General features: G+C 40.9%; 2 protein-coding genes across 4 annotated transcripts in view; one reads left to right on the top strand and one right to left on the bottom strand.

Moving 5' to 3' along the window:
• ZFYVE9 (zinc finger FYVE-type containing 9) overlaps positions 1–5,501 on the top strand; it is a 96,782-nt gene extending 91,281 nt beyond the window's left edge. The window contains exons 17-19 of one of the 2 annotated variants that reach the window (XM_039483636.1): positions 49–154; positions 2,518–2,694; positions 3,443–5,501. In XM_039483636.1, the coding sequence (XP_039339570.1) occupies positions 49–154; positions 2,518–2,694; positions 3,443–3,604 (445 nt within the window). In that variant the 3' untranslated portion in view covers positions 3,605–5,501. Of the gene's footprint in view, positions 1–48; positions 155–977; positions 1,279–2,517; positions 2,695–3,442 lie in introns of those variants that run through there. The other variant, XM_039483637.1, reaches the window with a different exon arrangement.
• A 242-nt stretch (positions 5,502–5,743) lies between these two features.
• Positions 5,744–27,201, bottom strand: part of CC2D1B (coiled-coil and C2 domain containing 1B) — a 66,802-nt gene continuing 45,344 nt past the window's right edge. For both annotated transcript variants that reach the window (XM_039483638.1, XM_039483639.1), the window contains exons 19-25: positions 26,926–26,999; positions 25,396–25,454; positions 21,623–21,674; positions 19,539–19,638; positions 11,714–11,804; positions 9,472–9,601; positions 5,744–7,159 (exon numbers count right to left, since the gene is read on the bottom strand). In XM_039483638.1, the coding sequence (XP_039339572.1) occupies positions 9,482–9,601; positions 11,714–11,804; positions 19,539–19,638; positions 21,623–21,674; positions 25,396–25,454; positions 26,926–26,999 (496 nt within the window). In that variant the 3' untranslated portion in view covers positions 5,744–7,159; positions 9,472–9,481. The remainder of the gene's footprint in view (positions 7,160–9,471; positions 9,602–11,713; positions 11,805–19,538; positions 19,639–21,622; positions 21,675–25,395; positions 25,455–26,925; positions 27,000–27,201) is intronic.

Genomic DNA, 27,201 nt, shown 5'->3' with positions numbered 1-27,201 from the left:
TGGAGGCATTCTGCTAACTTAAAGTTGTTTTTCCCTTCCTCTTTCTAGTGTTATAAGCCCCATTGATGGCAAATCCATGGAGTCTATAACCAGTGTGAAGATATTTCATGGCTCAGAGTATAAAGCAAATGGAAAGGTCATTAGGTGGACGGAGGTAAGAAAACAAAACTAATCTGCACATAAAACAGGAGTCTTGGTGCTTTGTGACTAAGGAGCTATAGAATGTAGCCTCCCTTTGACCAGAAACCAACTCTACTTGCTCTGCCCACCAAACTGAAAGCAGTAAGATTTTTATGGGGAAACAACAGTGGCCTTTGCACTAGGGATGTAAATATCCATTAAAAGAATTAACCGTTTAAACAATTAAAACAATATTGTTTAATCGCTTAACTGATTAAAGGGAGAAGGGCTGGGGCTGGCGGGCCGGCATGGGTAGGGCTGCTCCGGCTGGCTGGTGCGGCGCCAGGGATGGGGGTTTATGACATATGCTTCCGGTTAATTGTTTAGTATTTTATATCCCTACTTTGCACCTGCCAGGAGGTCTTCAGTGACTGCATAATGTATAAGTGGCAATGTCATGCCATTGAAATGTCTTAAGGTGCTACAGAGCCCTGGAAATAAGTAACCACACATCACTGGCCATCCTACCTAGTGCACTTTTACTGAGTTTTGGGACAATCTGCATTCAAGTTGAGGGCTGAGGAAAGTGCTGTAGCTTTCCATTATCTAAAGGGCACAAGCCTGTGTATTTGTGTTGAAGTTCTGTTCAGCAAGAGCATTTAATGGAGACAAAATCCCAAACAGTTTTAAAATATCAATTATTTTGAGCTGCAAGCTGCATCTTCCCAGAATAATATCCATTCCGTGTGGTGCAGTCAAACTGCCAGTGCCAAGGAACTCAAAGCTGCTTTTATAAAGGATTGGGTTTTTTTTGTAATACTCAAACTTAATCTTGCTCTTTATTGACCTATTAACAGTTTGGGGATGGAGCAACTTGACCTCTGAAATGGCAGCAAAAACACAACAGGAAAAGACCACTCTTGGTGAATGAATTGTATGAAAAGTTAAAAACAAGGTGCCATAGTATGAATGACTTGGGTTATTTGTTTTGTCACCCAGCATTGGCCATGGTGTTACTCGACTTACAGGGCTGGAGCTGTGGATTTTGCCAGCACAGAAGTGTTAATGTTAAATGGTTCTTTGCAAACTGTTTCAATTAATTTGCTCAGTGTTAGCTGAAGGGAAACCAGGCAAGTTTTAGCTGTGCCACTCGTCAGACATGTATTATTTTCCCAATATTCAGGGTGATTTGAGGGAATGTTGCAATGTTTAGTTAATAACTGTATAAAAAATTCTGGCTTCTTTCAGATTGCGGGGGTTTCTACCATAACACACTATTTATTCTGAAGTCACTTTAATAACAACATGCTTCAAAAATGATAGTGTAATTTTCTGAAGTGGAAGGGATGTTTAGTCTACTTACAATGTTTTAAAAGTCTTTTTATTTAAGGCAAGAGTGTGGAAATGCACAGAAATATGTGCAGAGTCCCTTATACTACTAGGGTGTATCGTGAATTTCCGATTCAGTTAGAGCACACTCTTTTAAACAAAGCCCCTAGAGCACTTTGGGATCAATCTAGGAGTGAGAGATCAGGACCGTTCCAGTCTGTATCCTTATAACTCTTAAACCCCTTTATCCCCAGTTATCAGACCTGGCTGATGGGGACTCATGCTGATGAAGACTGGAGACTTGAATTACTTTAAATCCTGTAAACAGAATCAAATGTGAAACTTCCCCTTTAAATAGTTATTTGACAGCTCCTGTGTTAAGTTGTTACAGATTCTAGTGCAAGGGTTGGCAACCTTTCAGAAGTGGTGTGCCGAGTCTTCATTTATTAACTCTAATTTAAGGTTTCACGTGCCAGTAATACAATTTAATGTTTTTAGAAGGTCTCCTTCTATAAGTCTATAATACATAACTAAACTATTGTATGTATGTAAAGAAAATAAGATTTTTAAAATGTTTAAGAAGCTTCATTTAAAATTAAATTAAAATGTAGAGCCCCCTGGACCGGTGGCCAGAACCCAGGCAGTGTGAGTGCCACTGAAAATCAGCTCGCGTGCCACCTTCGGCACGTGTGCCATAGGTTACCTCCCCTGTTCTAGTGAGTACCCCTTCCTGGTCACACACTAGGACTGCTGTGAAGTGAATCCAAGTCTCTGCTCTGGAGCCTGAACAGAGTCCAGCCAGTGCCCACAGTCTCAGGCACACTCTCAGCGTACAGACCTTCTATCTGGGGAGTAGCTCCTCTTTGAGTCTTCAGAAAGTCCCCAAATAATGTGAAGGGCTGATCAAAAACTTTTTGCTTCATATTACATTTCTCTAAAGCAGCAGTGTCCTTAAGTAGCTGTGTTAATTGACAGTCTTTTATATTCTTTTTACACTCAGTCTGATGCTCTTTTTTGTAAAAGCTGGTTGGTAGGTCATGTTGATCGCTCCCTTTTTGTTTTGTTCAGGTGTTCTTTCTGGAGAATGACGACCAACATAATGGTCTAAGTGACCCAGCAGATCATAGCAGACTGACTGAGAATGTGGCCAAGGCTTTCTGTTTAGCTCTCTGTCCTCACCTTAAGTTATTGAAGGAAGATGGAATGACTAAGTTAGGTCTGCGTGTTACACTTGACTCGGATCAAGTAAGTTGTAAACAGTATCTACTAGTTTAAGTTGTCAGTAATCTCGTTTTGGGGGTGCGGAGAGAGCTGAAAAGGGGACATGAGAGCTCAACCATTCTATTGCTTGATTCTGGAGGCTAGGAATTGGCAATATTAAATGCCACTCAATGCTGCAAAATACTTTTTTCTAGAGGAAGAGGGTGATTTTTTTCTTTCCTGTGTTCATGTAACTGTAACATGTAATTTTGACCTGTCACTCCTTGTCCTCAAAGGAAACCTGTACAACACTTCCAAAAGATGAGCCTGGAACTTAAATTCCTAACTGCTAGACACCAAAAAAATCAGTCTCATGGCTCCTCAAAAGCTTATTACAACCATTTGTAACATACTAACCCTCCTTTGTCCATGACTGCTGAGGTGTTAATTGCCTCTTCCATTTCAAATGTTTTCTTGCAATATGTGTTAACCATTTATGCTTAATCTGTCCCATCTTGTATTTCTCTGTGACCCTCTGGTTACATTTTCCAGCCCTGTGATGGCTTGTCTCTTCTAACCATAGAAGTTGGTCCAATAAAAAGAGATTACCTCACCCACTTTCTCTCTCATCTAATTTTGAGACATTTTTTGTTAGTTCACATTAGGTAGTGCTTTTGACATCCATACTTGAACTCAGTAGCTGAACTCCCAAAGCAATTGCATCACTTGCAGTATGGTCAGAGATCCTGGTGGAATATCTCCTCTTTTAAAGCTTTCACTTTGTATCTTTTAGGTTGGCTATCAAGCTGGGAGTAATGGACAGCCACTGCCCTCTCAATACATGAATGATCTGGACAGTGCCTTAGTTCCAGTGATTCATGGAGGAGCATGTCAGTTGAGTGAGGGGCCAGTCATAATGGAGCTCATCTTTTATATTCTGGAAAACATCTCATAAGAGGACTTCATTTTCTGTTCAGACCTGTTCCAGCAGCAGTTGTATCTGAATCATTTGCACTTTAAAACTGGAAGATTAAGCTTTTGTTAACACTATTGGGGGGTGGGGGGAGTTGGTCCATAATTCTAAATCTTCTATGCATTGTCAACAAACAGAGGATCAGGGCAGCTTCTATACTACAAAATGTCTATGCTATCCTTGCAGCTCATACAGTTCTGTTACTGTTTAGAAAAATAATGCTCATATTTAAAGACTTAATTACAGTCATGTACTCTAAATGCTCAAACGGGTGCAAAGATCACTGGGGTGAAAATAAAAGATGAAATGTCAAATTTGTACTGTTTCTAGATGGACATGTAAGAAGAAACAATCAAGACCTCCATTCTGACCTCATCATAATGCCATTTGTGATTATTCTGTAGACATTAAAAAGTAATGTTTACATTATTTTGACCAGATTATTGGTTGAAGTACATCAGAGACACTTTAGGATATGCCTAGAGCGATGCATGGGAAGGATACCTAGCCAAAAAAAAAAATGGCATATGAGGCTGACCCATCATTCATTCTGAATGAAAGAATGGGCATATCTCGGAGAGTGGTATATAATTTAAACTTGCAGTTTTGTGTGTATATTAGGCTAGTATACTTATTTTTTCCCTACTTGTTACAAAAATGGTCACCTCAGATTTCTCAGAACCTAGAAAAACGTTGCCATTCCGTATTTTGTTTACGAATCTGTATGAATGTCAATGGTATACACCTGTCGCAGGTAAAAGAAAAGTTAGCCCTAAAGTGCGGTTATGGTATTCCTGTTCCCTGAGTAGGTCCTGCTTTAGAAAGAAAAGTAACACCCAGGGCACTTTTGTAAGTCTCCTCATTGCTGTAGACTGTAGTGTAACACTAGTGTCATGTAACACAATTTGCACTTAACACTTCATATTAGCAGCCCCATGTAATGCTTACCCCCATAACAAAAGCACAAAGTGGCTGTTGTTGCATGTTGTGCTAAAAGAGAGGCTTTTGGTTCAGCTCAGAAAACTTGCACTTGGCTCACCTACAAACAAAGGGCAGTTGAGAGGGAAGCAGCTGCTCACTTCTGCTACACAGCATTAGGAAAACGAGGAACAGCCAATAAGAATGTAGTTCCACATTCTTCCTAAATCAAATTTCCATCCAAAGAAAACGGCTAGTAAGTGGAAAGAGCTGAAAGCAGGAGTAATGAGCTGGTTTAGTCATGCATTGGAGCTGCTGCTTGACTGTTATGACCCTCTTCATGGAGATAACAGGCAGGTCTAACAAAACACCAGTAAATGTTTTTTTTGGAATGAGAAACACTGTTAAAGCAGTATTTTAGTGAGTCTTTGAATCTGGCCACCTTTTAGTGGGGACATCAGTCAATCCTGATTTGTAACTAATTTGCACTGTGGTTGAGTAATGTGGAAAGAGCAGCATTTGCAGAAGAGCTAGAAGTAAGGTGATACTGTGCTTTAAGCAAGCAAATAGACACAGCAGTTGGGAGAAGGGAAACAACTGTACAGGTAGCAATGTATTTTACAAAAAGGTACAACAGCTGTATAGGTGCTGAATGGAATTGTGAATAAATGGCTACTGCTTTTTTAAAAAAGTAAAACTATCCACAAACAGGCTAGAAAATTCCAGCTGCCACCTCAAGACATGTTTGGAAGGAAGAGTTGTAGAACTAGGTCCAACTGAATTAGTAAAAACAATCAGACAGGAGAGCACTTAGTCTCACTTTGTTTGCATGAAAATGAACCTTACCTCTGTCATTTGGTAATAGGTGGCCATGTGCTACTCTTAAAATGTTTCTGGCTGATCAAAGTTTAAGTTCCTACACAGCAATCCAAGAGGCTTCCTGCATTTTCATTTGTTTTGCTATAACGAAATGTAATTAAATTTGACTTGTTACTTTTAAATTCCCTACAACACATTTTGTTTTTGCACACTCTTGAGTGTTGATATACATGTCTACAGAGTAAGTAAAACTCTGTCTGAAAGCTCTCTTGATTGACAACTACCCTAAAATCCTACTGCTGGAAACTCCATTCCAGCTTTTCCACAGCAGAAGTTTTTCCAGTTACTTGAGTTCCATTAAGTTATGCTTATTGAGGCTAAAAAACAAACAAACAATCTGCTCTTCCTTACCCCTAGGAGTCACTTAGGTTTGGGTTATGGTTGTGCAAAACACTATTGACTGGTGACTGACTTGTTTGCTTCAATCATAGCCTTTTAAATGACCTTAAAATTACCATATTGTTAAGAAAATGAGTACTTGTTTTAGAAAAAAATTGTACTTTTAAAATTCAGTTAGTTAACACTGCAAAAAACTGCATATTATATTTTTATTTTCAACATGTAGTTTTGTATATTAAATTTATTGAAATTAAAAACTAAATACTGTATTGTTTTAATCCTATCAGGAAGCAGAAGTGCTGCCTTAGGTTGGAGAGTCTGTTGTCTATGAACTTGATCTACCTGACCATATGGTGCAGTAGCACTCTGACACCCCCATGCAGGCATAGCCTCCTTTTACTATCAATCATTTCTTCAGGGTCATGTAGTTTAAGAACACACATCAAGCAGTTTTGGTACCATATCATTTTATGTATAGTCCATAAAAAATTCTGTAAACAGCCATGATCCAGTTTTCTACACAAATAAGAGTGGCTATTTTTCAATCAATTAGTAAGTAGCCTAGTGAAACACTCCAATCCTTCAGAAAACCCTTTGATGTTAAACAGGCCATATCAGGCTTTACTGATTCCCAAGCATTAAGAAAATGAAGGCACACAAAGCAGGCTGAGTTGGAATAAACAGTGGGGGAAACATGGCAGGCAATTGATAACCAATTCAAAACCCAGAGCTGCAACTGTATTCTAAAAAAAATCCTCATATCCTGTTGTTACCTTAAGCCAAGGCATATCTAGTTAAGAGTGCTGCAAGAGCATGCAGAGGAGATGGGATACACTGCTGCTAAAGCTCTGCTTAAAGTGAACTATTTTCTTCATCCCAGGACACTTATAGGAGGAGCATACAGATCTTCAGAAGGGCCTGAGGGTGATCGTAAGATGAAGCAGTAGGTGGTATTCAATGCATAAGAGCATATATGCCTGAAAAGGAGTTGCTTCTAGCACAAGCTAGCCATGCTGGGAGCATAAGGTCTCATTTGCAAATTAATTACTTTGCACTGCTCCAGTGAATTTTTTTAAGAGCAAACCATTAAAGGTTTCACACACCACTATGAAACAGTCCCTGCACAGGATAGTTATGAGGAGCTTATATAACATTCATTTGGTGCTAACATTAGTAGTCCCATCTTAAGGCAATTCAATCCATTTTGCATAGATCAGTTCCATTTTTCCCACTAGTAAGTTTCCAGGGCCTTACAATATTTGCCTTATAAAACTTAACACACAGTAAGGTAGTTACCAAAATAAAGACATGTTATGTCCAGTAGTGCATTCATTTAACATCTTTGGTGCTCGCAGGTAGCAGTGTCCTATGTACAAACTCAATTCTGCAGCATTCCTGGATCTGAAAAAAAAACATAACCATGTCTTGCCACAGTGCTAAGTAAGTATCCCACCATTAAGGCAACATACTGTTGACATTCTTCTGTCTGATGGCTAGCTAGCAGCCTTCATAGAAATACCAGGCAAAACTCTTCATTAAATTACAGTTAAAGTGATTGAAGATACAGAGTGTTAAATTATAGGTGACCAAAAGTTAGTGCTCTCAGCACCTCATGTCTAGTAATGTCACTGCTTCAAGTGTGTGGGCAAATACATCAGCCCTGGAGTATCTTAGGAGGTCTACAGCCATGCAGCCAAACTTGGTACAGTATAGCTCACTGTCACCCTGGTTGGCTTCTTAGGGTGGTGCTGAGTCTTGAAGCCCAGGTCAACTGACGAAGGGCTAAAACTAGCAGTATAGACGTTCCTGCGTGGGCCGGAACCCGGTTTCTGAAATCTGATCCGGAGGAGAGTCTAGGAGCCTGAGTTCCAGCCTGAGCAGGAACATCTACGGGTCTATTTTTAGCCCTAGAGACTGAGCATGAATCAACTGACCCAAGCTTTGAGACTCAGTGCCACGGGTTTTTCTTTGCAGTGTAGACATACTCTTATAACTCAGCACTTAGTGTGATTTTCAATGCTCCAAATTTGGACCTGGGCACTAGATATCATCCAGATCTTTCAAATAATATATCAAGTCTGTAGTAGCTAGGACATGACAAATCAGGATAATATTCACCTACTTCACAGAGGTGCTATCTAAGCTTAATTACTATTTGTACTGCAAAATGAGATATGCCAAGAAAGGTGCCATGACAGCTGGGGAGAGAGGGGAGCCTAAGACTGCTCTGAACTCTAGGAGCCTAAGGGAAGGGAGAGGATTACTGTGCATATACTTATGTCATCAACTTTCTACTAGGACTGAGTGCTTTGGAGCAGCCTTTTTGTCCTCTGTTTGTACAGTGTGGTCCACAGATGGGCTCCTAGGTGCTGTCACAATATAATTTAGTAATATCTGCTCCAAAAGTGAGCTGTCCAATGTTTTTCTCTACAAGTACTGATGGCTTACAGGAGCACTACTAAGCTTTATACCCCTACACTGACAGGAGAGAGAGAGAACCTCCAGTGATTCACACAACAGGGTTGAGTACTGAGTAAACACTCTCCTAGGGATTCATGAGCACAGCCCAAAGCTGAGAGAGCAGGGACAGTTTTAAGGATTACGGTTTCAGACAATCCATACAACTGGTACATCAGAACATTTTGAAGAAAAATGATCAGACTGATGTTGACTTTTTAGAAGTATAGTTTGGTGTATGCTTACACACAAAATCTACACTTAAAGAACGTCCAAGTTAATGCAAGCACTCCACAGCCAGGAAGTGTCAGGTGTATACAGTTGCCCAGGGAATCTTAATCCAGCTCCCTTGTGCATCCAATTTGTACACTGAATGAGGTAGGGGCACTGTGGAAAAATTGTATGTGATCATGTACTTATATTATGCACAAGAGGACTGCATTAAAATTCCACAGGCAGCTGTACATCTGGCATTTCCTAACTTTCAACTTCTTGATTTTGCAATCTTAACTTAGAGTAGATTTCTTTGTATGTAAATTTATTCTAAAACAAAAGGTAAAAAAAAGATGATACCTCACAGGGGGAAGAGATGCTATCTAAGCTGGATCCAAAATGGTGGATGGGAGGAGGGGAAATCTTAGTTTGATTCTTCCCCTACACTCTACTGCTACAGCTGTTTTGCCAGGAACCAGGTGTTCCCTCTACAGTGTGTGCATGAGCCCAGTTCTTCAGAATGTTCAAGTTGTTATTTTGGCATGATACTAATATTTCCTGAAGAATGCAAGTAACAGAAGGGAAATGGCAATTTCAACAGTTTATACCACAGCTAAACCTAAATGAAATGTACTAGACAAAAGTAATTTTTCTAGCCCAAGGCCTTTCTTCCTGCTAAATTTCAAAGGTCTTATGCAAACAATAAGAGGATTACAAAAAAAAGATCAAAAGAATATTTTATAAATGAACGTGTTAAGCAATGTAAGTTCAGGAATTCCTACCAGTTCCCGCTATGATATTTAACCTTCACATCCAATTGATTGAAATTGGTATAAGGAACACGATCAGATTTTTAATAGAAATAAAACATTATTTAAAACAAAAAATCAAAACATCACTAGAAATATAGGGAAGATCCATCTAGGAGCCTGAGCTACACGGGTAGGTCACTGACCGTGTAAGACATTCTATTTCATGCAGAGATTGTTAGTAGCTCTCAACTTCTAGCCAGAAGCACAGTCAGAAGAAAGGGGTGTTCATACCTTAGGATAACTAACGTTCAAGGATCAACCAGTTTTCTGTAATTGTTTGAAGATCTTGACCACTGAGTGGCTCCCTGAGTCTCACTTTCACCTCTAGTTTCCCTCCGGTGGGCTTCCTACCATCCAGAATCTGAAAGGACCACAAAAATAAGATTGCTCTCTCACACACATGCACGCGTGCAAAAAAGAAATACTGTGACACTGCAATGTCTTGTGGCAATCTCACTGAAAAGGGCAGCTGTTTTATGCCTCCCATGTGATTATACACGATCAACATAAATATTCTATAACACTGAAATTCAACAGAATGATCAACAGGGCTGGGTCGGTTTGTATTAAAGAAGGACTCTCATAATAGCCGAAGTGCTCTGAAAATAAATGGATTTAACCTTTTTTGCTGCAGGGATGTGTCTGGTATTTTATTTGCAGCCAGTATTAAGACCATGTCTACACTAGAGTTTTGTTGACAAAAGTTATGCTGCTTTAATTAAACCGCTGTTGCCTGTCCACACTATGCTCCTTGTGTCAGCAGAGTGCATCCTCACTAGCAGCTCTTGCATCGACACAAAGAGCAGTGCAATGTGGGTAGCTATCCCACTTCAACTGGCCACAGGGTGCTTTGGGAAGGGTTTGCAATGCCTCATGAGGCAGGATTCTCAATCCCATCGTTTCATGGGCATCCTAGATTACCAGCTGTTTTTCTACTGAAGTATATGTGTGTGTGTGTGGGGGGGGGGGTTTGGGTTAGAGTGTGTGCGTGTGTGTGTAGAGACAAACTGTGTGTCTTGGGGAAGTATGTGAAAGACTGTGTGTGGGGGGGGTGTATGTATGAGAGCAACAGAGTGTATTGGGGAAGTGTGTCAGCTTGCTGTCTCGTGCTGTTCAGACAGCCGCTTGAGCAATCAATCCTGGGGGAAGAGGACACTCCCCTCCCACATCAGTCCCTGGCTCTGCACAGCAGTCTCTCCACCCCCCCTTCTCCCTCAGCAGCAGCCCACTCTGCCTGCCCGCTGATTCCACATTAATGGGTCTGTGATTCCTTCCAAGTTCTCCCACAGCCTCCTTAGCTACTGGGAGCGGCATCCTCAGCAGCTCTGTGAGCTCTCCATGCTGAGGAATGTCAGAACTTCACGGAGCTTCGAAAGGGGAGATGCGCACACTTGCAGGGCAGTGGAGTTCAAAACAGTGAGCAGAGCGGTCACAGCAGGCATTGTGGGAGACTAACTTTAACGCAAAAAAATTTATGCCTCTCAAAGTTGTTTTATTTTGCTGCCAAAAGTAGCTTTGTAGTGTGTACATCTCTCCTGTTTTGTTGGCAAAAGCTACTTTTTGCTGAAAAAACTGTGTAGTGTAGGAAGGGCTTAGTTAGATTAATAATTTTAAGGCCAGATGTAGTAGTTACTCTCCTTGTGAAGTAACAATGGTTCTTCAAGATGTGAGTCCCTGTAGGTGGCTCCACAACAACTCCGCCCCCCTTCGGGTTCTCATCACACACTCTGTTAGAGAAGGAATTGAGGAGGGTTCGCCTGCGCAATGCTGGTTAGACACGTGGGAGCGTGCAATGAGGGGGGAAGCAACGCATGCGCAGGCCAAACAGATACTGCTGCCAAAATTCTCCGATCAGCAGCGCAGGGACGCAGACACACCTACAGTGGAGCACACCTAGGGACACTACTCAAAGAAGAGCCATTATGATCATCTAGCTTGACCTCTTGAGTAACACAAGCCATAGAATCCCACCCAGTAATTTCTGCATCAAGCCCACAATTTTTCCTTGGTAGCTAGAGTGGATCTTTAGAAATATATCCAGTCTTGATTTTAAGATGTCAAATGATGGAGAAGACATAACCTCCCTAGCGGAGTTGTTCCAATGGTTAATTACTCTAATTGGTCAGGAGTGAGCTAGCTTACTCCGTTTATCACACAAGAGGGAAGGGGCGAGGTTGTAGCATGTTAGTCTGATGAGGTTTTTACTGGATGTTGTAGAGAAGAGGCCAAGATGACATCCTCTAGGCACATTATATATATATACACATATATATATATATATATACACACACACATATACATACACACATATATACATACACACATATATACATACACACATATATACATACACACATATATACATACACACACACACACACACACACACACACACACACACTGTGTAGCTCTCACTACACCTGCGTGCTCTAGCATTTGGTTATTGCTACATCAACAGAAGAACAAAGCATACCTCAATGATCTCTCTAATTTCACATTCTGATTCCAGTTTGTCCAGTTTCAAATGTGCTGTTCCCACTTGCTTGTCACTTCTGAAAAGGCCCCTGTTTTAAAGAAATTTGCCTTAGTGGAAGGGGACAGGCTTTCTTAACACATCAAAAGAGACGAATGGTGTGAGGTCATGCCCCCTTTCATCAAGGTTTTAGGATTGTGACAGTAAGGGCCTGGCTACCCAGCTGTACTAAAATGGAGGAACAAAGGATTAAAGTCTTTAATCAATTAAAATAGGAGAATCAGAAGAAAAGAAAAGAGGTGAAAACTCAGAAAGTAATGGAGTAAAAGAAACGAAGGCTTGGCATAGCACTCTAATGACAGTACCCTTCATCACTATGCAGGAAAGTCAGACTTTAGAACAGTTGTAGGACTCCCACTCTCCCCGACTGTCTTGGATACCCCATAATCAATCAAAACCTTTCAGGGGGAAAATCAGCTGGACAGAAGGTAACTGTCTCTCACACAGGATGTGCCAATGAAGCTTCTATAAGACATTACTTATTAGAGCTGGTTGGAAAAAAAAAAGTTTTTTGACAGAAAAGTTTTCCAGTGGAAAATGAAGTATCATCAAAATCTAAATGTTTTGTGGGAAGTGTCAATTTCAACAAAATTTGACAGGAGAAAATGAAACAAGGAAGTCCATTGCTTTTCATTATTGTCAAAACCCTGTTTCGATAAGGTGGTAGAAATGTTTTGTTTCAACTTTGTCCTTTCAATTCATTTAGTTTAAAAAATATTAAAACATCAATTTTATTCTATTAAATATCTTATATAATAGTTTAAACGTTACTGACACCTTTTTGAAATTAAAACACTTTTTTCAAAATTTCTATTTTGTGGAAAATTTTAATATTTTGTTTCGATTCAGAATGAAAACAATTCTGAAGTGTTAGTTTACCACATAATGAAAATTCCATTTTCCAGCCAGCTCTATTATTTACATAGCACTGTGTCTTTGTATGGCATTTTACAGAGCATGGCACTTACAAGCAAGTAGTAGCCAGAGAGAGTCTGGAGCTAATGCAGTCCTCTGAAGAATGGTCAAAGGGTAATCCAGGTTCAGAGACCACACCACATTCTGATACCTGGCTGGCTCAGACGGCGACAAAATACTTTGAGACAGGCACATACCGACTGTCAAGGCTGAAAAAGTGATTTTATGGAGCTTTTCACACAACACACAATTCAAGATCATGATGGGAACCAGTGTATGCTGGAATGACTAATGGTTCCAAAGAACATGGTACTGAGAGAATGATTAGAAAAATTCTCCTCAGTTTCTTACAGCTAAACAGTTTTGTAATCAGCAACCTGTCTTTCCAAAGTGTTAGCCTCGAGCCCCAGGCTCAAGCCATTTTGTAGAATCTTGAGTGGCCTTTATTTAATATAAATTTATCTTGATACATCTCACTTGTAATATCTGCACCTTGGCTGTTGACGCTGCAGACATAATTGTAAGTTTCCTTCAGGATGTTGAGTAGTTATTATCTTCTTTCAAATGTCCACATGACTCTAGCACATTCCTTTCCATTTCCAGGTGAATAGTTTTAACAGCACCAGATATGGGCCCTGTTGCTGTACATCCTTCCCTGCTGGGAGCATGAGGGGAGATTCCAGCATATCTAAAGAGGGTTGAGAACTGCCAGGCCAAGAAGTGGTGACCAGAATTATTGTGCCTTGTTCCTTTTTGTGACCTTCTTTAACATCTTCATTATCAGCAGAGTGGGAGGCATAAACGAGATCCTCCTGAGATAAGATTTCCATAGTCTGATTCAGTGCAATTACTGGCTGGAAGGGAAGCATGAAATTCTGCAAGGTCCCACTGCATGAGATCAACATGCCCAGGGACTGAGTTAGGGATTTTAGTACAGTAAGGGGGGAAGGGGAAACAGTGTCTGACAAATCAAGGACACTATCTTCCGCTTCCTCTCTTCTGAGATAAAGACTATCCTGGCCAGCATCCAGAACAACCCACAGATGCTGGAGATTTGTGAAGGCTGTAGTTGGATCTCCCCCATTCTTTATTTCAGAGCCACGTTCCTGAAGAGATATAATGATGGTTGCTATGCCCTGCTATGACTTTGGATGAGGGTCTGACGAGATGGTCATCCAGAAAATGGGTAGATGTGGGTCTTTTCTTTTGGAGGGAAGCTATCAGGACAACTGGGATCTTCATAAATACATGTGGATGCTGTTAAGTCTGAAACGTGAGTGCTCTGTATTGAAAAGTGTTTCCTTTTAAGAAAAACCCAAAAAGCATCTCCACCGATGACAACTCATCATTAAATCTGAGGGAGATTTATCATTACATACTGAAGATAAAGAGTGTTGGGAAGGATGTTACTGTAATGTCTCTGTCAGTTTGTTTCAGAAATGTGAAATTCAGTATGCCTTGCATGGCTGTTTCTCTTCTGAAACACAAAAATACCTGATTGTGCTCCACAACACTTGTTTCTCCATGGAACAGGCTCTATCATTCTGAAATGTAAGGCGGTCTACTGCATATTTATTTTCTGAGGCTATAAGGGATTTTTCTTAAATTAGAGGAAAAGGGTAGACTTGGACCAAGATTTAAAAAAAAAAAAAAAAGTTGAAAGTCAGGGTGATCAGCACTTCTAAAAATCAGACCATTTAATTCAGGTACCTGTGGGCTTGGGAGCCTAATTTTAGGCACTCATTTTTTAAAACCATGGCATTGTTCCTGGGAGAAGAACGTAGATCTACTGAATATACTCCTCTGATTGTCTCAAGTACCCATTTTTCCTCCATGGTTGATTCTTGCGTTTAACCTCCCAGACAGGAGGGGCCAGATTCTGCATAGCTCCTTCTGAAAGGTGCATCACAGAAGGCACAGCCACTGCAATGGTGTAAAAGGGCTTCAATAGAGCCAGAAAGTGGCCCAACATGTCCTCAAACTTTGGGAAGCCAAAGTCCTGTGGAGGTTTCTAAGTTATGGTTTCTATAGAAGCCTATTATATAAATCTTCCAACTCCCCAAAATGTCTGCCTCTTCCTAGTGTGTGATATCTATGCTGGTTCTTGGAACAGTAGTAACCTTAAAGAGAATATCTGCTGAGGTAATATGGACTGAAATCTCTGATTGGAATGAGAGGAATGTGGGACTTCTTCCACCTTATCCAAAGCCTCTGTGTCAGCTTTATCTATACACTTCCCAAACAGCCTGTACCACTGGAATATATAGAAGACATCTTCTGATGTTGGAAGCAATTTTGCTGTGCATATATGTTATGTTGTGCTCCTGGGTGGGTTGTCAGCAGCAGAGACTGAACCTGGGACCTTTGGCTCTTAAAGCAGGAACCTCTATTGTTTAAGCTAAAGGACCCAGGTCTGTTACCCAAGACTGTAGCAGGCTGATGAACCTCCATATGCAACCCAGCCACCACTAGATGAAACAGAGCACCACTCTGAATGGGTGTGGGCTACACAGACGGAGCAACAGATGCTGCCAGGCCACTACACTGGAAGCCTTGGAATATGCAGCAAATTGTAATCAGGTGAAGCATCTGAAAGCTATTGCTAGGGAAAATTTAATTTAAAATAGATTTCATTTTGTTTTGCCCTGATGGCTTCACATTTCTGTAAGCTTGCCCATCCAAGCAAGAGCAGCTCTGGCAAAACAAGAGGATGCAGTCAGTGCTGCCAGAGCCAGAGGCACTGAGGATCCAATTTTCCTGCCTCTGGGTTCCTTTGGCAGAAGCTCTCTCTCAGATGGTGCGACTGTGACCTTTACTGTTGAATCTGCACTGACATGACGAAGTCCTATAGGAGCATCTAGAATTGTGAAGTTACCTGTTAGAGTGTTTCATCTTGCTAGGAAATTTCCTGTGAGTTATTCATATCCTCATCATAAACCAGGTGAAGAGGAATTAGAGAACTCTCCTTCAGCAGGTTTTTGGTGTTTTTTTCTTTTGTTCATGAACCTTTAAAGTTAAGTTTTTAGCTCTAATTATTTTTTGTTTAACACAAGAGCCTGCAAAGACAGACCCCATCTCTGATTAATATTGGTGAGTCCACAGCTGAGAATATGAAGTGTCTCACTCCAGGCCATGGCTTCGGAAGTTTCATTTGTTCAGAACCAATTTTAACAACATATTGCATCTGTCTTCTGCTTCCAGGCAGAGCATGAAACATTTTAACTTAATTTGGCCACAATCCACCATTTCTAAAGTAGACACATTTGAATACGGAGTATACCCACAGTAAATATTCATTTATATGGCACTGTAATTGTACACAGCCCGGCATATTAGGAGTGTGATGCCAAAAAATATAATAAGAGGATCTCTTGGCACACAGGCTGGAAAGTTTATAAGCAAGAGTTGTGGGTAGGCTTTAGGATTGGAATGTATTAGGCAATGGGGCAGGTTCCAAATGAATGTTCTGACGGAGAGTGAAAGTGTCACACTTCAGGAAAGATGTGGATAAACTGAAGAAACTCCAAAGAAAAGCAACAAAAATGATAAAAGGTTTAGAAAACCTGACCTATGAGGAAAAGGTTTTTTTTAAAAAAGGGGCATGCTTATTCTTGAGAAGAGAAGACTGAGGGGGGACTTGATAATAGTCTTCAAATATGTTGAGGGCTGTAATCAATTGTTTTCCATATGGACTGAAGGTAGGACAAGAAGTAATGGGCTTAATCTGCAGCAAGGAAGGCTTAGGTTAGAAAGTTTTTCCTAAAATCTAACTACACCGCTACCTCGATATAACACCACCCGATATAACACAAATGTGGATATAATGCGGTAAAGCAGTGCTTCGGGTGTGCGGGTGGGGGCTGCGCACTCCGGTGGATCAAAGCAAGTTCAATATAACATGGTTTCACCTATAATGCGGTAAGATTTTTTGGCTCCCAAGGACAGTGTTATATCGAGGTAGAGGTGTATAAGGGTAGTTAGGTTCTGGAATAGGCTTCCAAGGGAGGTTGTGGAATCCCCTTCACTGGAGGTTTTTAAGAACAGGTTGGACAAAACTCTGTCACAGATGGTCTAGGTTTACTTGGTTTTCCCTCAGCATAGGAGGCTGGATTACATGACCTCTTGAGGTCACTTCCACCCCTACATTTCTATGATTCTAAGAGCTATGAGGGATACTTTCCCTCTGGAAAGGCTTTTAGACTTCAAAGGGCACTTTGAAGGCAGTGAGACAGCCTGATGTATAAGACAACAAGGAGCTGATCCCTGGGCCAAATCATTGAGAGAGACGAGACCAAAGGAATAGTGTCTGCAGGTGTTTCTTTAAAAAAAATAACATTACCACTTCCTCACCATTGAGGGCAAGGGGGAGGTAGGCCCATATCCTCAAAAAGTAGAGGAGAATGAGAAGCAGAGTGAGACACAGAAGACAGAGGAGCTGCCAGTATCTGAATAAGGAGCTGGCACCTTCTTCAGTAGCTCAGGCATTGTGGGTAACCTGCTGGCAGAAGAGATGGTCCACAGCATTCTTACCTGGCTTGATAAAGACCTCATCTACATGCTACTGGAATATTCAATCTTTGCCCCTGGAATCTGCCTGGAGAAAGCTGAGTAATGGCATTTCTTGCCCCACTCCTTTCCCTTACTGGCTGTCATTTCTGAGGAGGGCGGGGAAGGTGCTGCCCCATAAACCCCTCCTTAGAAACCCAAACAGATTTTTGTAGGTACCAGTTATGAGGAGAATAAATCTCAAAACCAATCAACACAACCAGAGGGATTTAGTTTAAAATCTTTTACAAATCTTGTTAAAGACTCTGGGTCAGGCTTAGAATGAAATTAATAGGCAGTAGGTTTAAAAACAAACTATAGGAAGTACTTCTTCACACAATGCACAGTCAACCTGTAGAACTCTTGCCAGGGGATGTTGTGAAAGCCAAAACTGTAACACTGTTCAAAAAAGAACTAGATAAGTTCCTGGAAGATAGATTCATCAATGGCTATTAAGGGATGCAACACCGAGCTCTGTGTCCCCTTGGCCTCTGTTTGCCAGAAGCTGGGAGTGGACAACAGGGGATGGATCACTTGATTGCCTGTTCTGCTTATTCTCTCTGAAGCACCAGCCACTGGCCATTGTCAGAAGACAGGATACTGGGTTAGATGGACCATTAGTCTGACCCAGCCTGGCCATTCTTATGTTCTCTGCTGCAGAGGGACACCCAGAATTTGTCAGCTGCACATGCCTGGAAGCTCAGAGCTCTGGAGAGTTCTTCTCAAAGGGTATTTTAAGCCTGACCTAGAGCCACATACCTCCAGCTGCTAGGGGGATGGGAAATGCTCCTTGAGAAAACCATCAGGACATGTAGTGGACAAAGAAAGGTTAAAACAAATGTGAACTTTTTCAACAAAGACGGCTGTGAGGTATCCCAACACTAAAATCTTGAAACAACAACAGTGATAGTTGAGCAGTCAGTGATTATGTAGAAAAGGGGAGGGGGCTCAGGAGGGAAGAGGAGAAGAATCAAACCTGCCTTCATTAGGAACATAAATGGAAGATTTAGATTTAAACAAAATAAGCTTTTTTAAAAAGTTAATATTTTCCTTGTTCATGAATTAACTTTTATAAACTGAAAGCAATTTCAGAACAGTTCTGTACGTGCCAGCTAGAGAAAAAGAACTGCACAAACACACAGCCATTGAAATGGACAAAGGCCCATTATCCAACATCTTAGCTTAATAATGAGTCATTAATTTACCTCAGAATTAATAAATCTAGATCACTCCAGTACTAATGGATTCAAAATGAGCCCAGAGTTAGAACATTTCCTCTACGCATTTTTAATTGTTAACTTCCTTTTCATCTGCTGTCTGTCTAGATATTTCTAAGGCCCCCCAATCACTGTATTATCTGAGCTACTTGTTCATAGCAAGAAAAAAGGTGCATCTCATGTGTCATTGAGATGGAGCCTTGTCTAGTGGTTAAGCACAGGACAGGGAGTTAGATATGGATTCTCTTCATGGCTCTACCCTGGAATAGCTGTGACCTTTGGAAAGTCATTCAAACCTTGCTATGCTTCAGTTTCCACATAAGACTGAGGTAGGTGGTATGCTCCAAGAGTGTTATAAGGTTTAATTCACTAGTAATGGCTAGGGAGTGCTTTGAGATCTTCAGATACGGGCACTACAGAAGTGCAAAGTATTATTATAATTTGCAATTATTTATCATCTCTTTTACTATTAGTGATTTGCCAATAGATTATTAGATGTTCGTGTGTGGGTGAAAGATAGACCAGCAAGGGCCAAGTTTGATCATCTACTCAATTTGAGACTTAGATACAGCAGAACCTCAATAATCCACAAATCTGATGGTTTCAATCTACATCTCAAAGATCTTGTGGCAGAAAGCTGGAGTGAGGTGCCATATCACCCAGATTTCATTACTTTATAAAGTTAACCCACACAACATTTAGTAGAATGCACTGAATGATCACAGATAGTTCAAACCAGGCAGCACTTATTAAAGTAACATGAATGAAACACATTTTGATGCTGTATCTTTTATTTCTTAACAAGCCCTGACCAATCCAGTTTAAGTGGTAGAATGCAGTAATTGACAACTGAGTGCACATTAGTGAGGTTTTACTCTGTTTTGTAAGGGAAGTCAGGTGCTCAGCTACTCAATGTAATCTGGAGACATGGTAGCATGACAGCTGTTTACTGCTCAACTGAAGAAAGAAAGGCAAATTAATTGAGTGTCATTCCTAAATTACAAACACTGGAAACAATTCTGTCATTTTGTTACCTCAGAAGTTCACCGCTACTGGGTCAGGATGGAGAATAAAAGCCATAGACTTACCCTTTGTGAAATATTTCAAACTTAATTCCCTTGGTCTGAATCACTCTTCGAAAGCCTCTGTGATTTCGGTTAATGGTCAATTTGAACAGCTGATCATATTCTAGAAACAGGAGGAAAAAAATGTGAGAATTGTGAAAGTCATGAAATTAAGCGACTAGATCTTTTTCAGTGATGGACACATTGCATTCAGAACTTTCAGCCTACTGAAACTTGGCCCATATAATACCACTTCACACTTACATAGCAACTTCTATCTCAAAAGGCCAAGGCAGTTCCAAATGTTAATGAATTACACCCCACAATACCCCTCATCATCATCCCCACTTTACATATCTGAAGAAGAGATTAAGTGATTTTCTCAAGATCACACAACAAATCAGTGGCAGAGCCAGGAACAAAAACACCTAGGTCTCCCAGCTCTGTGCTTTAACCATAAACTATCCTTCCTGGAGCACAAGACATAAATATCCAAAATGAGAGAGAGAAAAAATGACTAATTCAGGAAAATAAGGATAACGGGCAATGTTTCACCAGCATAAATAACATCAGGGTAGTTATAAACCACCAGAGATAGAAACAAGGGGACAGATTCCAATCTCATCTACACTGTTGTAAATCCAGAGTACATGACTAAAAAACAGGGATCTGGCTTTTTTAACATGATTTGTGTAGCTACTATCTTGAAAACTAGAAACAAAATGCTTTCAAACCTCAGGGGGAAAAAAAAGCTTGGAATCCTAACCTCAAAGTTTATTACTCCCAATCATAAACTAGTGTTTTGGAAACTCAATGCAATTCAAATGACATGGGGTATGGGGGAAAAAAAAGAGGATAAACAGAATGACACAAATTTAAAGTTGACCTGCAAAGGAAGAAGAATTGTGCTTGTAACTTGTTTTGCTTCTTTATTATGTATAAAGAAAGCCTGACAGGATCTTTAAAAAAAAAAAAAAGTTTTTCCTCCCATTTTTTTTAACATTAGAAATAAGGTCTAGGTTGGAAGATTCTATGACAACTATTTAATTTAAATGGTAAATAAACATTTTGGATAAAGGAAACCTTTGTTAAAGATCAAGTGCCTCTACCCCTTCAATTAAGGTGAGAACTCACAATACACATGCTTCTGAAACATCTAGCAAGTAGGTCCTCATGCAAGAATCTAGGAAGACCAGACTTGACATTCCTGCTATTTTAAAAATGTAAAAACAATTATGGGAAACACCCACAAAACTTGTTTTAGAAAAAACAAAAGCAGCAAAATGGGGCACAATCCCAATTTTTAAAAAGTCCTTTACTAGTCATATTTAAGATCTGCTGTGTTGTGAAGGCAACATTTCTAACATTAGCAGATCAATACAAATGATTAACAAGATCAATCAGGCTCATCCAGTCACTACCCTTGGAACAAATGATCAGAAAGGAAATAAAGAGTGATCTCTGAAGATTCGTAAGTGAATTATTTATGTATCCTTAATTTTTTTTTTAATTGATCTGTCGCCTAACAGGGCTACTATAGTAGCCCGAACCTATTGGATGTAGCAAAGGCTCAGTGGTACTGAGCAAAAGGATCATTTGATTAGGAAGTGACATGAACAATGGCTCTCTGCACTGGGTGAGGGAGAGTGAGGATAGAAAATTAAACTCCTACAGAAACTGGATTTGCCCTGACAAGGCCTCTGGTAACTGAAGAGAAAAGCACAGTCTGCTCTTCTACCATGGCTTACAGCAAGGGTAGGCAACCTATGGCTCGCATGTCAAAGGCAGCACGCGAGCTGATTTTCCGGGGGGGCTCTGCATTTTAATTTAAATTTTAAATGAAACTTCTTAAACATTTTAAAAACCTTATTTACTTTACATACAAAAATAGTTTAGTTATATATTATAGATTTATAGAAAGAGACCTTCTAAAAACGTTAAAATATTTTACTGGCACACAAAACCTTAAATTAGAGTGAATAAATGAAGACTCAGCACACCACTTCAGAAAGGTTGCCGACCCCTGGCTTACAGTGTGGGACTAGCCTGTACTCCAAAGTGGTTTTAAGGTGCAGTGTTTCACCCCCTCCCCCAGAACAGATACAAACCTGGAGAATTGGTATTTTTAATTACTGCTGTTTTACTTTTCTGAGCTTGCTCCTATTAAAAAAAAGAAAAAAGAAAAAGCAACATTTACATAAAGCCACCGACCTTTGTTGCAAATACGGCTAATACGAAGCAGTAACTTTTTTTTTTTAAACATATATGAAGCGCCTGACTTGCCTGGCATCATAGCAAAGCTATTTGGTGCAAATGGAGAGAGCTGACCCCAGTTCTCTCTGATAAAAAGATTCCAATAAAGTTAAAAGGTATAGTGTATAATATTGTAGTGTGACCCTTCCTAATGTACAAACACAGACTTGGCCAGCCACAAGGAAAGAAATCAGTATGCTCTCCACTATGGAAATAAAGATGATGAGATGGTCAAACGGCTGGACATTGTAGCCCTGAGGATTAATCTGTTGGTCTGTATAAAATGTCTTTTTGATAAAAGTATGTAAAAGACTTATAGATTTATTTTGCAATAGCTGAAATACAAGACACCTACAGACATCCAGGTCAGACATCCTGCGTGATGCTGAAGGCGACCTTTAGGACCCTTACTCAGAAAAGTAATAATAGAACAGAAACCTATGCAAATGTCTGAGACCTTTCACCTACTGCTAATAGCAGTAAAGGGTGGAAAATGGGGATTTTTGCCCACAAATCTAACAAGTACACCACAAATGCGTACATATTTGTCACTCATATGCACACATATGTTAGCCTATGAGACATGGGTACCCTGACATTTCCGTGGGGGAAAGACGAAATTTGGGCATAAGAGGAAGGATTTCCGAATGTCTGCTCCCTATAAAAAGGGTGATAATTCATCATTAGGCAGGCGATATACCCATCTATTTCTGTCTCCTATCGTCTCACCCTTTCTCTCCCCTACGAAGGCTGTTAACTACTGACAAGTCGTGGTGGTATTTCTGTTCAAAGCTGTAAGCATAAAGGAATCTAATTTCTGCTTTATCTTTTAAAAGCATCTAGTTTATAGAGGTAAACTCATATTCAGTCTTTTATTATTTCCTTTATAAGTGTGAACAACATCCGAGTGTCTATTGCACAGAGTGAATTTATCATAAATATCTCTCTTAAAGAACTGTGATATTCGTAACTTTGTAATCTCAAACTGCTTTTAACCTTTTAACATTTACTTATTGTTTTATTGATTTTAATAAAAAGGTCTTGATGACTATTTCTGTCTCAGTATAAGTTCCTGTCATATACCCCGAAACTCCTTGTATAAACTCTGTGAAGCCTGATTCAAGACGAACTTTATCTTCTGATCACACATATTGGCAAACCATATCCATATTATTAATATATATTAATTATTATTAATATTACTAATTAAATTAGAAAATTAATTACCAAATAAAACTAAATTAAGTGGATAAACTCCACTGACCCTACTAACACACCCCAAATCAGGCTATAACATGCAATGATAAGAAACAAAATGAGGTTGTGAGGGGCCTAATATGGGTCACCCCAACTGAAGACAAGTTGGGGGAGGCAAGGCTACATTGGTATGGACATGTCCAGTGGAGACCTGAGACTTGTATTGGAAGGATGGCCCTTGCAATGATCGTGGATGGAAGATGACCAAGGGGAAAGCCAAAGACTTGGTACATGGACCAGATATCAGCAAACATTAGAAGAGAGCAATTTGCACGTACAAACCAGGTGTACAATCATGAGTTTTGGAAGTAGGCTATACAAAACTCTGACCCCCCAGTAGGGGCTGGCAAGGAAGAAGAAGAAAGAGCTTGAGTTACAGGAGGTTATCAAGGGTAAAAACGGCATGGGCACATTTATGATTCCAATATTTCTATTTCATTGTGGTAACAAATTTAACTTTAGATCTAGAACTAGCGAAAAGGAAATAAACACAAGTGCTACAGATAAGTTATATGGCCACACCTGATTCAACCCTCTCATCATAAAACTAATTAGTGCTGCTATGATACATGATAAACTATGCACATTCTACTAGGCTATCATTCTATTCCTTCTACTTGAGCTGAAATAAGAAGCAGCTTTTGGTGCTGCACAAGGAGTCCAATGAAGTCATTCAGGGAATTTGCCAACTATTATTCTTCCTGACAATCACTCTGCCACCAAAATGAATTAGCTTTTAACCCAAAGCAGAGTATAAGCTAAATGTCCTTTTTCACTCCCCAGAGAATGTGACCTAATTATCATAGCTACTTTGAAAAATTGATTCCAGCTATGAAGGAGAAATAGGTATATTTAATTTTTTGGCTAAGATGTAGTGATCTGGCTTTTTTAACACTGAAAACGAGAGATTAAAAACAGCTATACTGGCTTTATATGTATTACTTATAAAATTACACATACAGGCCTGATTTTGTTTTATTATGCTGGTGTAAATCAAATGGAGTGACTTCAGATTGACAACCACGTAACTCAGATCAGAATATGGACCAGCCCAAGTCTCTTTTTTGCACCAGGTTTTTCCACAGGTAATTTAATAAACTTCAATAGAGTTACTACAAGTTTACCATGGGGTAAGAATCAAGTCTTGCATATTTAAAGAACCCCGGGGGGCTATGATCACATGCTGCTGAGAGCTAGAAAATTAGGGCTAAATGTTCTACACTGTTATAGAAATATTGCGCCAGGCAGCCAGTGATAGAAGCCCTGGTACATCTTCTGGTATACATGTAGAGTCCCCTCTAGCACAGACTGCTGCACTCAGAAACTAGGGGAGAGGTATAGCACCGTGCTCCGAGGATGGAGTGGCAGACTTCACTTTTCATTTCCTGGTTTGCCTCACATTTTTGTTAAGACAGATAACTGACTCCCCACCTGTGTCAGCTTCTTTGGGGCCATCCCACCTCACAGGATAATGTATGTAATACCATATCAATCCCCAGGATCCACAAACTGTCAACATTAAAACACACACACACGTACGTTGCAAAATAAATAAATAAAAAATCAATCCTGAATGCAAGGTGTAGTCTGTGTGCAAAGTAACAGTATTTTAACAGTAACGGTATTTTAAAAACAGGTTAGACAAACATCGGTCAAGGATGGTCTAGGTATATTTAATTCTGCCTCAGCGTAGGGGATGGACTAGAGATCTCTTGTGAGCCCTTTCAGCTCTGCATCTCTATGATTCTATTCCCAGGGATTCTCATCAAGATAGTTGGAAAGGAGGGGCTGGCACCAATGGTTTTCCAAAGAAAGAGGAGAAAATAAATCTGAAATCATTTTGGTGTTAGTATTCAAAGGTATGAGTGGGAGGGAGGGGGACTTTCAAGGTCGAACAACATTTACATCTTTAGGGAGAGGGAGAACCTGAAAAGTTAAGTCTCAGAAGCCCCCGGTCAACGTAATGACAAAAATACCCTGAATTTTACTAGCAATTATATAAACACAGACAAATCATCTGAGAAAAGGTTACTTATATAGGCCAGATCCTGTCCTCAGAGATCTGAGCATCTCCCACTGATCACAGTGGGCGTCACACGCATTTATATGAGGGTAGAGTTTTTTGTCCATTTCTAAACAAGCATCTAAAATGGCTGGAACTATTTATTTTTAATTAAAAAAAACAGGTTTGCTATTAGGCTTGCAACTCAGTTATAATTCATAGCAAGCATTTACAACTTGTCAACTCCTGAAAGTAATAGGCCCACACCACCTTTAAGTTAAATCTGGCTCTATAAGCTATTAAGATAACATTGCTAAGCAATGCAGGGTTTTGGATTGAGGAACAGCAAAGGCCTGAACACTCACTCACCGTATTAGGGTAATGAAATTCAAATTTCACAAACGCATCCAAATCATTTGGTGTCACACCTGTGCAAGACAACAGTCAAACAGTCAACCCAGGGATTTTCAAAAGCACCCAACTGACTTTTAATAGGACTCATGGACCTAAATCACTTAGATGCTTTTAAAAACCCCATCCACTGGAACACTGGCAATCAAAGGCAAACATTCTGCTAATGCTCTGATTGGTTCTGAGCACATACATAAACAGCAATTAAACCCCTATAATAAATAAGGGACCTAAGAATAATTTGTGTTGCTATGAGGCTCGGATGCTCTTGAACATCTCCTGCTGGTTGGCTGACGAGAGAGTAAAAGCAGTCAAGCCATCTCAGAGCTTTGCAAAAATTTTACAACAAAACCTGAAGTCTCATGAAATTCGAACCTGGGCCCAGTTTCGAGCAAAGCTGGGACAACTTAGGGTTCTGCCTTCAAAGCAAATGAAACTCTGCAGTTTAAATTGAGTTTTGTTTCAGTTTTTTGGAACTGAACTGAAACTTGGGGGCCTGAGATAATATGGACTGATATTAAAAAGCTTTCAAAAGCTTTAAGTCAGATAAGGTTGCCAATTTTCTAATCACACAACACCGAACATCCTAGCCCCATCCCTTCCCTGAGGCTCTGTCCCCCGCTCACTACATTCCCCCTCCCTCGGTGGCTCGCTCTCTCCCACCCTCACTCGCTTTCACTGGGCTGGGGCAGGAGGTTGGGGTGTGGAAGGTGGTGAGGGCTCTAACTGGTGGTGCGGGCTCCAGGGTGGGATCAGAAATGAGGGGCTCAGGGTGCAGGAGTGGGCTGCGGGTTGGGGCAGGGAGTTGGAGTGCAGGGCTCCGTCTGGGGGTGCGGGCTCTGGGGTGGGGCCAGGGATGAGGGGCATGGGGTGCAGGAGGGGGTTCCGGGTTTGGGGACTCAGGGGTAGGGCAGGAGGTTGGGGCAAGGCTTACCTCGGGTGGCTCCCCGTCAGCGGCGCAGCAGGGGGGGCTAAGGCAGGCTTCCTGCCTATCCTGACTCTTCGCTGCGCCCCAGAAGCAGCCAGCAGGTCCATCTCCTAGGTGGAGGTGTGTAGGCGGCTCTGCGCGCTGCTCCCACCCACAGGCACTGCCCCGCAGCTCCCATTGTCCACGGTTCCCAGCCAATGGGAGTGCAGAGCTGGTGCTCGGGGCAGGGGAAGCACATGGAGCCCCATTCGCCCCCACCCCCGACTAGGAGCTGGACCTGCTGGCCGCTTCCAGGGCGCAGCTCAGAGCCAGGGAAGGTATGGACTAGCCTGCCTTAGCTCAGCAGTACTGCCGACTGGTCTTTTAACAACCCGATTGGTGGTGCTGACCAGAGCCACCAAGGTCCCTTTTCAACTGGGTGTTCCAGTCGAAAATCAGACACCCGGTCACCCTAAAGTCACCATAATATCCCTAGGGCAAAGAAATTTCATTCCCCACCCCTAATCTCCCTATGGTCTGAGAGAGAGGCTAGAGATCAGGGTATGTTTCCTGTTCATTACCTGGGGGAACTGGCAGGTTTATTCCCCTGACAATGATAAGATGCATTTCCGTACTGTTGAGTTCAGAAAATATCCTGGAGAGGGGGAGGGAAGAAGAGATACAAAACACAGGTTCAGTCCAGTGGCCTGGCATTTCCCAACCCACTGTAAGGCCAGGATTCCACTGCTGTAGTTCAGAGACATGACACTTGGCAAACATGAAGGGGAATGAGAATCCTGGAGAAAAGCCTATTTCTACATAAATCTCAACCCAAGAATTGGAGAGGAGAGGGAAGG

The sequence above is a fragment of the Mauremys reevesii genome, linkage group 8, assembly GCF_016161935.1.
Source record: "Mauremys reevesii isolate NIE-2019 linkage group 8, ASM1616193v1, whole genome shotgun sequence".
Taxonomy (NCBI): domain Eukaryota; kingdom Metazoa; phylum Chordata; order Testudines; family Geoemydidae; genus Mauremys; species Mauremys reevesii.
The sequence above is the reverse complement of the archived record's forward strand: the minus strand, read 5'-3'. Positions and strand labels throughout refer to the sequence as shown.